Source organism: Ammodytes marinus, assembly GCF_949987685.1.
Source record: "Ammodytes marinus genome assembly, chromosome: 2".
Classification (NCBI taxonomy): domain Eukaryota; kingdom Metazoa; phylum Chordata; class Actinopteri; order Uranoscopiformes; family Ammodytidae; genus Ammodytes; species Ammodytes marinus.
The window spans coordinates 12,422,144-12,434,350 of NC_137231.1; the positions used below are offsets into that span (position 1 = coordinate 12,422,144).

The 12,207-nt window shown below is 42.2% G+C and overlaps 1 protein-coding gene across 1 annotated transcript; it reads left to right on the forward strand.

Moving 5' to 3' along the window:
- Window positions 1-498: 498 nt before the first annotated feature.
- adra1aa (adrenoceptor alpha 1Aa) lies at window positions 499-7,666 on the forward strand (the record flags this gene model as incomplete). The annotated part of the gene is made up of 2 exons (XM_080043810.1): window positions 499-1,396; window positions 7,113-7,666. 2 exons carry the CDS (start codon window positions 499-501, stop codon window positions 7,664-7,666), a joined length of 1,452 nt encoding a protein of 483 aa, XP_079899936.1.
- Between the last annotated feature and the right edge of the window lie 4,541 nt (window positions 7,667-12,207).

Here is a 12,207-nt window from a genome sequence, read left to right on the forward strand (position 1 = left end):
TTCCTCTCTCCAATATGGACATGAATAGCATTCACAAACTGCAGTTCTTTGTTCAGAGCAGAGAATAAGCAAAGCTTTGACTACACGTGTGTACTCATCTGTGTAACCCATCCATAACGCATTTCCAACAGTGTTTTTGTAACAACTGCATAATAGCAGTCAGTTTTAATATCTGTCGCATTTTCAAGATGGATTACCCAATTGCAGCGCAGTAGCTTTTCGTCTGCATATATTACACATCTGTCTCACTGTTTCCGTATGCATCCCCTGTAGTTTTATTTTTCTTGATGCGTTGCCAACATAATGGCTCATTTACTAGAGGCATCATTGTTCAAATTATGTTTTGACAAGCCTGACTTAATTTGATCATTACTCTAATGGCTGTTAAGAGAATGCCGTGATGTCCTCTCTCGCCTTTGGTGAGCTCTTCTAGATGTGCGTTTCAATCAACCTTTGCTGCGCAGGACGGTGTGGAGCATCAGCTTGGTATGGGAACAGATGGACCCTGTGCTGGACAATATGACCCCAGCTCCTCTGACACAGAACTGCTCCAACTGCAGCCAGTTTGTAGTCCCAGAGCTCAACGTGGTCAAAGCTGTGGTGTTGGGCCCGTTGCTTGGGTCCTTCATTGTGTTTGGAGTTGTGGGAAACATCCTGGTAATCCTCTCAGTAGTGTGTCACCGACACCTGCGGACGAGCACACATTATTTCATAGTGAACCTGGCAGTGGCGGATTTGCTGCTGAGCTCCACCGTCCTCCCCTTCTCTGCCATTTTAGAGATTGTGGATCGTTGGATGTTTGGACGGGTCTTTTGCAACGTTTGGGCAGCTGTGGATGTGCTCTGCTGCACTGCTTCCATCATGAGCCTCTGTGTGATCTCTGTTGACCGCTACATTGGGGTCAGCTACCCTCTGCGTTACCCAACTATAATGACAAAACGCAGGGCACTGCTGGCAGTGATGCTGCTGTGGGTGCTGTCTATCATCATATCTATTGGACCTTTGTTTGGCTGGAAAGAGCCAGCACCTAAGGACGATTCTATCTGTATGATCACAGAGGAGCCAGCCTACGCCATCTTCTCCGCTGTGGGCTCTTTCTACCTCCCTCTGGCCATCATACTGGTCATGTACTGTCGGGTTTATGTGGTAGCTCACAGAGAGAGCCAGGGTGTCAGGGAGGGCTACAAGACAGAGAAGTCCGATTCAGAGTGGGTGACACTCAGGATACACAGAGGCAACACAACTGTAACAGAAGACGAGGCCCTTCGCAACCGCACACACTTCGCCCTTCGACTGCTCAAGTTTTCACGTGAGAAGAAGGCCGCTAAGACCTTGGGCATTGTGGTTGGCTGCTTCGTGTTGTGCTGGCTGCCCTTTTTCCTGGTGCTACCCCTCAGTGAGTATTGTAGCGCTTACTTTGTCCGTTGTTCTTGATTCAGTGCAAGTCCGAGACCTGTGTTGCATTTGTCTTGGCTAAACAATCAGCATATAAAAAAATATGTCATTTGTTTACAAGATGGATGGATGGAAAATATGCTTATTTGGTTTCTTGCTCAGAGTATGGTAAGAAGATTGATATCAAGCCTCTACAGTAAATATGAATGAACAGACAGTAGCTAGTTGGTCAGGTTAGCTTAGCTTAGCATTACGACAGGAAACAGGAAGAAACAGATAATGGCTCCGTCAAAAGGTAAAAAAAAAATCTGCCCACCACCTATACTCACCTCCTCACAGAAGAGTAAAAATGTCAAATTGGTATTTTATATGGGGGGTCATTTGCCAGGTTACATCTTGGGATGGTGCAGTAACCTTTTACACTCCATAGTGACCTTTAGAGGTGCTTCATTAGCCTAGAGCCTAGAGACTCACTTCATCACAATTCCAGTCTAGGAATGACAAATAAAGCCACCCCATGGGTCTCAGACCTTATATGAGGCTCCCTTCAACACCTCACCTTTATGAACCCAAAAGCTTGTATATGCTGGTGTCAATATGGAGGGAATGTGAGAAGGAAATCCAAACCAAGCGGATATGAGATATATAAGCTCACAGTAATCCTTCAGTGTTTTTTTTGATTATTTATTCCATGCTCTCATGCTTGTAAATATAGCTGCTAACATTTGGCTTAAGCCTTTCCTGACTGGAAAATGAGGAAAAACCTCAGTTTACCAACGCTCCCTTACTAATGCTGGCATCAGGCTGTATACCAGTGTCACATAAGTCAATTACAATGAAAGACAATGAAAGATTTATCAGTGAATTACTAAGCAATGGTCTAGTTTTTGACATGCAGAGCTGGATAACTTGTCATTGTTTGATTTTGTTCATTCAAGTAAGCATTAGTTTGTCTTTGGAGAAAAACAAACTGTGGGAATGAGATCATGTCAGAGATATTTGAAGGTGAGCTCTGTGTTTATTTGTAGATTGTCCTTCTCGCTCCTTGACATTTCTGCCAGAAGTCCTTCTCATGTACTAGAAGGAAGTGTGAAGCAAGAAATCGCTCATTTGAAGAATAACCAAATGTATACATTAGGGCTGTCAAGCGATTAAAAAAATTAATCGAATTAATTACAGGCTCTGTGATTAATTAATCTAAATTAATCGCATACTTTTATGACACTTTTATACCTGTTTATAAACAGCTGTATAGCCCACTACAGTTTGTTTCTCTCTCTCTCTCTCTCTCTCTCTCGCTCTCGCTCTCCGTCTCTCTTAATTTCTGTCTCCTCCCCTCAGCCAGCTTTATACATAAACTAGTGCCAAATTTTCTCAAAAAAACAAGCAGACTAAATGACGACTTACCATCTCCCACAACAGACAGCGCTGCACTGCCACCGATGAATTGGCATAGCCTATGCCGATTCATTCACCATTTTCGTACTCATAGGCAAAAATATATTCACACACACACACACACACACACACACACACACACAGGGCGGGTGTCCGTTTATGCGAGACAGCTAGCAAACAAAATTGAGACACATAGAGGAAGATTGAGGCCCTGTTCTCACGGCAACACGAAACGGTGCAAACACGGAAAAATTCCCGCGGTTGCACTATATCATGTACATGAAAACAGCAAACGCAGGCATGAAACCGCAAGTTTTTGAGATCTACTCCCAGGGAGGATTTTTAGGAAAACACAACGGTTTTGGTTTTTTGTAAACACCGAAACCATTTCCCCTGATAACACTGACGTCACGGCTCCACTTCACGTATGCATAGTCTATAACATTTGCTGTCAAAATACCCACACGCGAATTATAAAGTTAGAAGACAACATAACATGCACGGTGTCTCCGCGGCACCATCACTGTGATCAGCGGAGAGTGTCGTGCAGGGCTCAAATATAACACTCGCCAATTTAGTCTATAGTCTATTAGTAAGTTATTGATACCATGCACCCGCCACTTTGTCTGGGGAAAGATTTGTGCTCTGCCGGTTTTTCTAGCAAAATAAACGTGTGTAGCTTCTATATGCCAGGGACAAGGCTCTCTCTACTTTAAAAAACACTATCCATAGTTCGCAGCGGTTAAGTTACTGTTCAACAAAAGGAGCATTAAGGCTACGGCTTCACAGTAAAAGCATGTCACTGGCTAAACATTAATAGCATTTCACTGGACAAACGTGAGTTGACTTTTATTTTTAAGTACGCCTAACAGGAAAGTAGCCGCTCACAAAGCCCCTTCACTACCAGCATGTCTTCTATTTTCACAAGTTCAATGCGGTGAAATAGGAGGACAGAAAGCTTGTCATTTACAATACTTGTAACCCCAAGCTTACACCAACCGCTTTATGAACGTTAGAGGCATTAATTTTTGGTTACAGTAAGGTTGTATGCATCAAATTGTACCGGAAAAGCTATCTACTACTACCTTGTACCGCCAACTGCTGGCCTGGCATGCTTACTACATCGATTTCGTCCCGTTTCCTCTGAAAACATGCGTACGGGTGAATATGTCAGATAAATTGTGTCTGAACGGGGTTTTAAAAAAAAACAAAAACGGGAAAACTGTCACGTTTTCACCGTGAGAACAGGGCCTGAGAGATAGGCCTACTGTTTTGAACCTAGCCTACATTGTTGCACCCACTAAATCAATAATGCACGGACACTGCGGAGAATAAAGTAAGATGTCTTCCTACCTTCATGCTTATTTGCCCGAAGCATCCCATAAACCGTCCATAGAGCCCTCGAGTCGGCCCCTTTCCCTGCTTCTCTCTTTACTTTTCTCTCTTTTACCCGCGCGCCTGGGCCGGCAAGCTACAGGTGCAGCTCCGCACCACTTTTGCACCGGGTCAAAGGGCATTATAGAAGTGCGATTAATCTGCGTAAATTTTTTTAATCGCCTTAATTTTTCTGTGATTAATTAATCGAAATTAACGCGTTAATTTGACAGCCCTAGTATACATATGTGCACATATTGCTCAAGATGTTAAGACGTCTACCATGGACTGCAATGTCCCCAGCTGTCCAGCTCTGTTTCATCTCTCATCTCTCACTCTCTCTCTCTTTTCTTGCCATCTTTCTGCTGTTACTATCCGCTAAAGGCATTAAATATCCCCAAAAGATATTAAAGCATGAATAAATAAAGAGCACCTTCATACCAGGTTGAAAAATAGTGTTTCAGCACTCCTTGTGATTGACCGTTTCAAGTCTGGGAGTGGCAGAGTGTTGTCAGAAGTGTTATCTGGTGCACCTGTAACCACACATAACACTGTCAAAGTGGGATACACCTCAACATCCAAGCAAATCATGGAAGTTACAGCCCTGGAGTTCAACAAAAATAGGACTGTCAGTGGATGTCATGCTTTGGGTATTAGTGGGTGTTAGCTGCACTAATCAATATTTATATGAGAACAATTGGTCAAATAACAAAGTGCAGTGTTAACGGGGTCACTCATATTGACACACACACAGATAATAATCACCCAACTCTGCAATTCTCCTCACCTCTAATGAGATTTTTAGCATCATTCAGACAGTTGTTTTGGCTTGTTGGCCTGCAACTTTGCTGTTTTGGTTTGCTCTCACCATCATCAATAGATCCATAGATGTGTTCAGCTAAGAGCTCTTAAACCCAGTGTACACATCCAGCTTAGGCAAAGTAAGCTGATGATATTAGTGGAGCATTTATCGAAATAATCTGCTATTTTTCTCAAAAGTTGGTTGGAGAACCTAAATGTAGCCTATCATGTGGACAGAAATAAATGCTAATTTTGCCCTGTGTTTGAAGCATGTTTAAAAAAAGCAAGTGTTTGCCAACAGCGTTATTAGGTAACAATACGTCCGTGGGGTGACATAGGGAAGGATTTTTACCTGCTCCGCCATTGTAGGCGAATAAACATTTACCCATCTGTTGCTCTGCGGGTGCACCGGCAGTGAGACGGGTGCTGGTTTGTAGCGTTCTTTCTTCTGATTGGATACCACTTTCGGGATCTCCAAACAATTTAATTTGCCGATTACATCCAGAGCGGGTGACTGAGAGATAGGAGGTATGAAACGCGCAAACTATATAAGTGATCACTGTATGAATATAGAGTGATATGATACTTATTTTAACCTAAATATATCGCTCACTTCACCTTTAATGCTGCTCTAACGCAATTTTTTTTCCCTAAATTGTTTTAGGATATTTCAATATCTGGCACTGGAATTCATATTTCACAAGTTGGTCCCAGTTTTACAGCAGACCATCCATGGAGGTTTCTCAAACTAATACATTACCTATTGCTTTCATTGAAGTCAAAGTCATCACAGGACAACAACCAATGATGTTTAGTTGATTTTGGACCACAAGACATTTATTAAGTCGCTGAAATACCCTTCTGTTTTCATTGAAAAGCGAATCCATCAAAAGAAATTGTTCTTTTCGGTACAGCTTAGGATAAAAAAAATATGAGCTGTACAGCCAGGGACAAAATCATTTGCTCAAACTCTGTCCACCTCTTCATTCTATCCACCTCTATCTCACAATCTCATTTTCACAAAGCCCACGTCTGTGTCTGCCACAGCTTCCCCAATAAAACATTTCACAAGACAGCTTTTCCCCTCTACCTCTGAAGAGAGATGATATATGCTGTAAAAGGACAGACTTATTGCTGCCACACCAGAAGTCTGCCATTTAATTATGGTAATGTTCCGCTGGCAGCCACCAGATACGTGAAGAGTCACCTCCATTTACAGTGTCAGACAGGCCTGCATGTGATGTGCCTGTTAAACCACTGTTACATGCTTCTTAATTAAGGATTCCACTCACGCTCCCTGCTGTGAATGCTTCCTTTCCATAAATTCACATAAACCCAACTTTTGATGCAACAGATACTTAAGTAGGTAACTGGACCTCTACAAATGTCATCTTAGGGATGGCAATATTCAGTTGGTCAGTTTAAATCTTTGTTCCAGACTGACACATCTTATTGACAGGAGGAGGATCCCTAAAGACTGACCTGTCCACGAGCGCCACCAGCAGATTGACACTTTATGGGTTGCCACAACTTTTTTGTAGACACACATGTTCCCCACAAGATGAACCCATACTGACTTTGGTTATCCCCTGACTTTTCCTCTAAAATATTGTTAAAACTATTGGATTGATTGCTGTTAATGCTACATATTAGCTATTCAAGATCACTAGAGTCTAGAAGATAGCAAACACTTTTTTTTTTGGCATTTTTATGCTTTATTGATAGTGTAGAGACAGAGTTGAAATGGGGCAGAGAGGGGAGTGACATGCAGAGAACGACCGCGGGCTGGAATCGAACCCGGGTCCGCTGCTGGCCGAGGCCCATGGGGGGGACGCCCTACCAACTGAGCTAAGGGCGCCCCCATAGCAAACACTTTTAATAAAACTGATGACAGTCCCATCAACGGCACCTGTGCGTTGTGTTAAGCTAGTAAGCAAGTCTTCACTTGTTAGTAGGTTTATCTAAGCCAGGGTGAACCTAGAACATTTTGTCTGCCTAAATCTGCATCTTTGTCATTGAGAGCATGTTAAAAAGCTTGCTAGCATAGCTGTTCACACCTGTTTTCTATTAAATGAAAAAAAATTGTTTTTGTTATTTCTTTTTTGAATTATTAATTGTCCCTTTGTGTTTTAATGTCCCTTCAGGCTCCATATTCCCCAAATACAGACCTTCAGACACTGTCTTCAAGGTCACCTTCTGGCTCGGCTACTTCAACAGCTGCATCAACCCCATCATCTACCCGTGTTCCAACCAGGAGTTTAAGAAAGCTTTCCAGAGTTTACTTGGAGGTTACTGTCTGAGAATGAAACCCCGGCCCTCACATCGTCATATGAGTGCAGGTCACATACACACACAGGGTCACATCCAACCCCTGTCTCCTGGCCTGGAAAGCAGTGGGGCCCCCTGTCGGCTCAGCGCTTCCTCCTCTATGGCCCTGTCCAGGACCCCTTCGTCTAGGGGCAGCAGGGAGTGGAGGGTCTTTTCTGGAGGCCCAACAGACAGTTCGGGGCCGGCCCAGACAAGCAGAGCTAAAGTGGCTAAACTCTGCAGCAAAAGCTTCCACCGAACCTGCTGCTGCATCTGCCGCGATGGGAGTCCCCCGCAGGAGTCAAACAGCGCCCAGCCCCCCCCTGCTGGAAACCTGCCCACCATTAAAATCCACCAACTGTCCCTGTCGGAAAAGGGAGAGCCTGTGTAAGCACTGTAATCCTCCCTCCATTAGTCATGACCCACCTGTCAAGGTCGTGGACGAGAATATATATTTCCTTTTTTTGCTGTGTTGTCAGAAAGGATGAGCTGTGTTGGAACGGTGGCTGCTTTGAAATATGAAACCATAATGTCTCAGCTCTGATATCATTCTGCAACTTTTTTCCTGGATTAAAGATCGCCAAAAACGAATACTACATTGCACCATTTTAGAAAGATGGCTTTCTAACCTTCTAAACATAAACCACTGCAGCCCTTCAAATGCCCACCAAATGCTGGAAAAGGAACCTGTAAACACCCATCCGAAGGGGACCTAAAGAAAAAAAACTGTTTAAAAAAGGGGACCAAAAGATTTCTAAATGTTTACATATTTTATATGAAGGAAGAGCAGGATGAATGTGCCACACATGTAAAGTAAAGTGTGTAAATGTGTAAAAAAGTAAAGTTTTACATATTGCATGATTTCACCAAATGTTTGAAAAATGGTGGTCAGTGGTGCTCCTGTTGTCTCCAAAGTTTGCCTAATGCTGATCCTGTTGTCAAAATGTTGTTTATGTACTGCTCTGTACACAGTAAAAAAAAAAAAAAAAAACCTTGTGTACTTACATGTCACATTACAATAAATGTGTGTGACATATTCCTAACAAGGGATCTGTGAGGATATTTTTGGCTCTTTGTTTCTTTTGGCTGCCTCACTAAATACATAGCCCCTCAAAACGTCTGGCTCACATGTTCATGTACCTCCGGGTTGTGCCAGATGGACGTCTTAATATACTTCTGTGAAATTTTAGCTGACCTTGCGGTTGCTGACCTCAATCCTGACCGGCCCCCAAGCCTCTTAAAAAATCCAGCAGATTTAGAGATGTCAGGCTAAGTCATACGCCGTCTCAGAAATTCTTCTCTCAGGCAGTGCTCTTTGTTTGAATCTTTTTTAGTTGCCGTCCACACACCAAGCTCACAGGGTCTTTATCTCGGCCATTAGCCAGGGACTCTTTTCCATGGGTTAGCCAGTGCAAAAAGTGGGAAAAACTGAGTGTGTTTATGATGTGTGCTCAAGACTGCAAAGAGTCTCACCATTTCAAAGAAGCATCAAAGGGCAAGAGGCCAACCTCTGCCAACGGCATCGATTAATTTCCCCCTGGTTACTCCTTCTATAGTAGCATGATGTACTCCCTTTGTGAGTGTGATAGGGAAGACATGCAGTCAGCCTCGTTAAGCTGATCTACCCCTCTGAGCGTTGCGCTCAGTCCTAGAAGTGGAGTTGACAGCTTTCCCACAAGGGAGGGACCCACCAGTACAGCGAGTGCTTGTCTGTGTCCGCTTTGTCATTGAACCAGCGTGTTCGTAAACCTGTAAATCACACCATCCCTGCACAGATGCCATAATGAGAGGATCTCCCAGTCTCTACCCACAAAAACTGCAGATGGTAGCCTACAAATGACCTAGTTCTCCCCTCCCTTTTATTGTCTCTCTCTATATGGAAAGTGGTGGGATTATGAACAAATCTCAGTCAGCGAAAGCGTCTGCGCCACACTTTATACAGATATATCATCTTCCAAGTGCAATAAATGGAAATGTATACCATAATTAGATCTGTGGCCTTGCGGCCGTCCGATATTGACTGGAGCAGAGTGAGAACAAACCCTGTGTGATTCATCAGTACTCCTTGATTTTATCCAGTAGCTTAATGTTTATGTATTCATGGTGTAATTATCATTAAGTGCAGAATATACATTCCCTCACTATTCTTTTAACGTTCTGACAGAGGGGGAATACATTACTGAGCCCATAATCATTGATTCTACAGGAGAATGTATGTACGCACAATTCTAAATGTATAGTTATGGTGATATTGAAGTGATGATGAGTCAGATTGAACTCAAGGCAAGCAATGCTGGTGACTCATCTTTTCCCACCTTTCTCAGGAGGGTTAGGCTTTGTACAGTCTTGCTGATGCTTTTTATTTTCTTCTTTTTTTAAAAGCTCTTACCAGTGGATAAACAAAATGTTATTACGGAATTCCCCTCTGTGGTTTAATCAGTGCGTTCATCAAGTTAATCCCCTAATTGGACAACTGTCAAACAGCCAGGGGTATTCAAAAGTCACAGAAGTGTTGTTGATGTGTGCATTCACTGTGACGTTGCCTTGCTCAGTTCATTTTACTGGAAGCCTCCCCTGAGGGGGAAGATCAACAAGATGCTGCGCCGAAGCCAAGGCTGTGCGTCACGGCTCAGTGCCTCCACCTGGTGTATCATTGCCACTCTGCATTTACACCACTCCTCTGATCCGGTGTGGTGTGACTCAACAAAGTAGTTAATTTCCAGATTTGTAATTTGGTAAAACTTTGTTTTACGTGTGGTGTTTTAGTTTTGCCTATCCGGAAATGCTTCAGAAGGTTCAAGGATTTTGTAATTCAGTACCACTGGGGACTGTAACAAGTTGATACACTTCTAAGTGATTAATTCTGATTAACTGCTAATGTGACCATGATAATATTTTAATCATCAGGTGGAAGAAAGAATCCGAGCCTGTACTCACGTAAACATTGCCATGAAACAATGGAAAAATACTCTACAAGTAAAAGTTCTGCAGATTTTAACTTACAGGTGTATTTATGATGCATTATCCACCCTCTGAACATTCAGTTATTAAAGAACCCCTACTAAAATGTTCTGAGACATATCTTTTGTGACTAATATTGTTTTTGACAGTTCAATTAACTTTCAAAGTCCAAAGGTTATCTACCTGCATTGACCCTAATTGGAAAATCTTTTATGAATATGTTTTTAATTTCAAAAGTTGAACTGCTGGACACAAAGGGCTCAAGTGTCAACCTCTTCTAAATGAAGCAGAAGCATCAAAGTGAAGTGAAAAAAAAGAAAAGCTGCAGACATTTTTTGGAGGGGGACATTAAATATTGTTTTCAAAGTTTGTACAAATGTCGACTGACTCAAAGATGAAATGATTAGATCTTTGAGGTCAGAGGTGACTGCGACCTTACATATTGTCAGGTAGCAGTGATGTTATACCATATTGTAGCTTTTTCAGAGCTTAACTTACTTTAAGCATTTCCTACCACCACTGTTCTTTCGCCGTTTGGCAATTAAGCGGTATTTCTAGTTTTAAAATGTTATCAAATGTGTTGTTACATCTCAATCAGCAAAGATACGAGTTACTGCAGCTGTCAGATAAATGGAGGAGTTAAATGAAGGTCAAAACGACAATATCTCTCAAGCTCTGATAAATAGGAATAGAAATGACAGAAAATGGGATACTTGAGTATATGTACTTGTTACTTTCCACCCCTTTAATCAGTCAGCAAGTTAATCAGCTGAAATAGAAAAAGCGTACGACAAAATACAACTAAATGGCTCCATTATCCCTATAAAAATGACCTAATTGGAATTATTTAATTGAATACTTTCCCTCAATTGATTAGGAAATTATAGGATGAATTATTTTATGGGAATTATGTATGGTTAACTTCATGTATTTAGAAAAGAAAAAAACAGTTGGTATCTTCATTTTCACTTTTTTTAATTATTATTTTAATCCACTGAAGTCAACACAGATAGGGTTATGCTGACAGGACTGATGATTTCCCCCCCAAAACCCTGGTATCCTACGAAACATACATGACTGAGAGAGTATCACACTTGCTGGGAGAGGGGCAACAACAGTGCTCAACGTCACAACTCAATAACCATTACCAAGAAACTTCCCCAAATGGAAATCACTTCACATTATAGTTTAGCTTACAAAACCTACACTTGACAAGGCAATGAGGAAGAAATAATCCAGTGTTTTACAATAGTAGCAGTGCCGCCAAACTGGCAACCTATTGCGGTTTGTTTGAATACAGTTACTACTTCGAGTGAATCTGGTGTCGACAATGTCAGGGGTGGTAATAGAAGAAAAACTGGATCATGTGGTCATTCATTCACAACACTAACACCGAGAACAGTGGACACATCATCAGCACGCTGTGAGGGGTTTCATATACACACTGAAGCGTTTTTTCATCAGGTCTCAAAGATCATGGTTTCACTTCTTTGAAGAGCCTTCATCGATACAGAGTGCTATCAATATCTTACGGTACAGGCAGGCAAGCAGTTCAATTCAACAAAGATTCTTAAACATACAGATATCCAATACAAAGAAAACGTTGCAAGCGCACATACATTTTTTTAATTAATTTTTTTTACCATTTGGTTTGTTACAGGTGCAAAACTGGGTAACTTTACTTCGACTGCTGATGCTACAAAGCTCACACGACTGTTGTGTGGAGGTGGACATCCTCTGCACCGATACAGCAGTGGTCATTTAGCACCAGGTGCAGAGAGGCTGTGGACAAAATCTCCCGTCTAGCTTCTTCATAGTGTCTGTCTGTGTTCTGAACAATATACACCCGTCTGATTATTGGAAGCTTGTTGCCCTGACAACCTCTTACCACACACGAGGAAAGAATTAAATGGTGGAATGTTTATCAAACAAAATGTCATGTGCCAGCCAGTTGTCCCCCCATATTCCGGG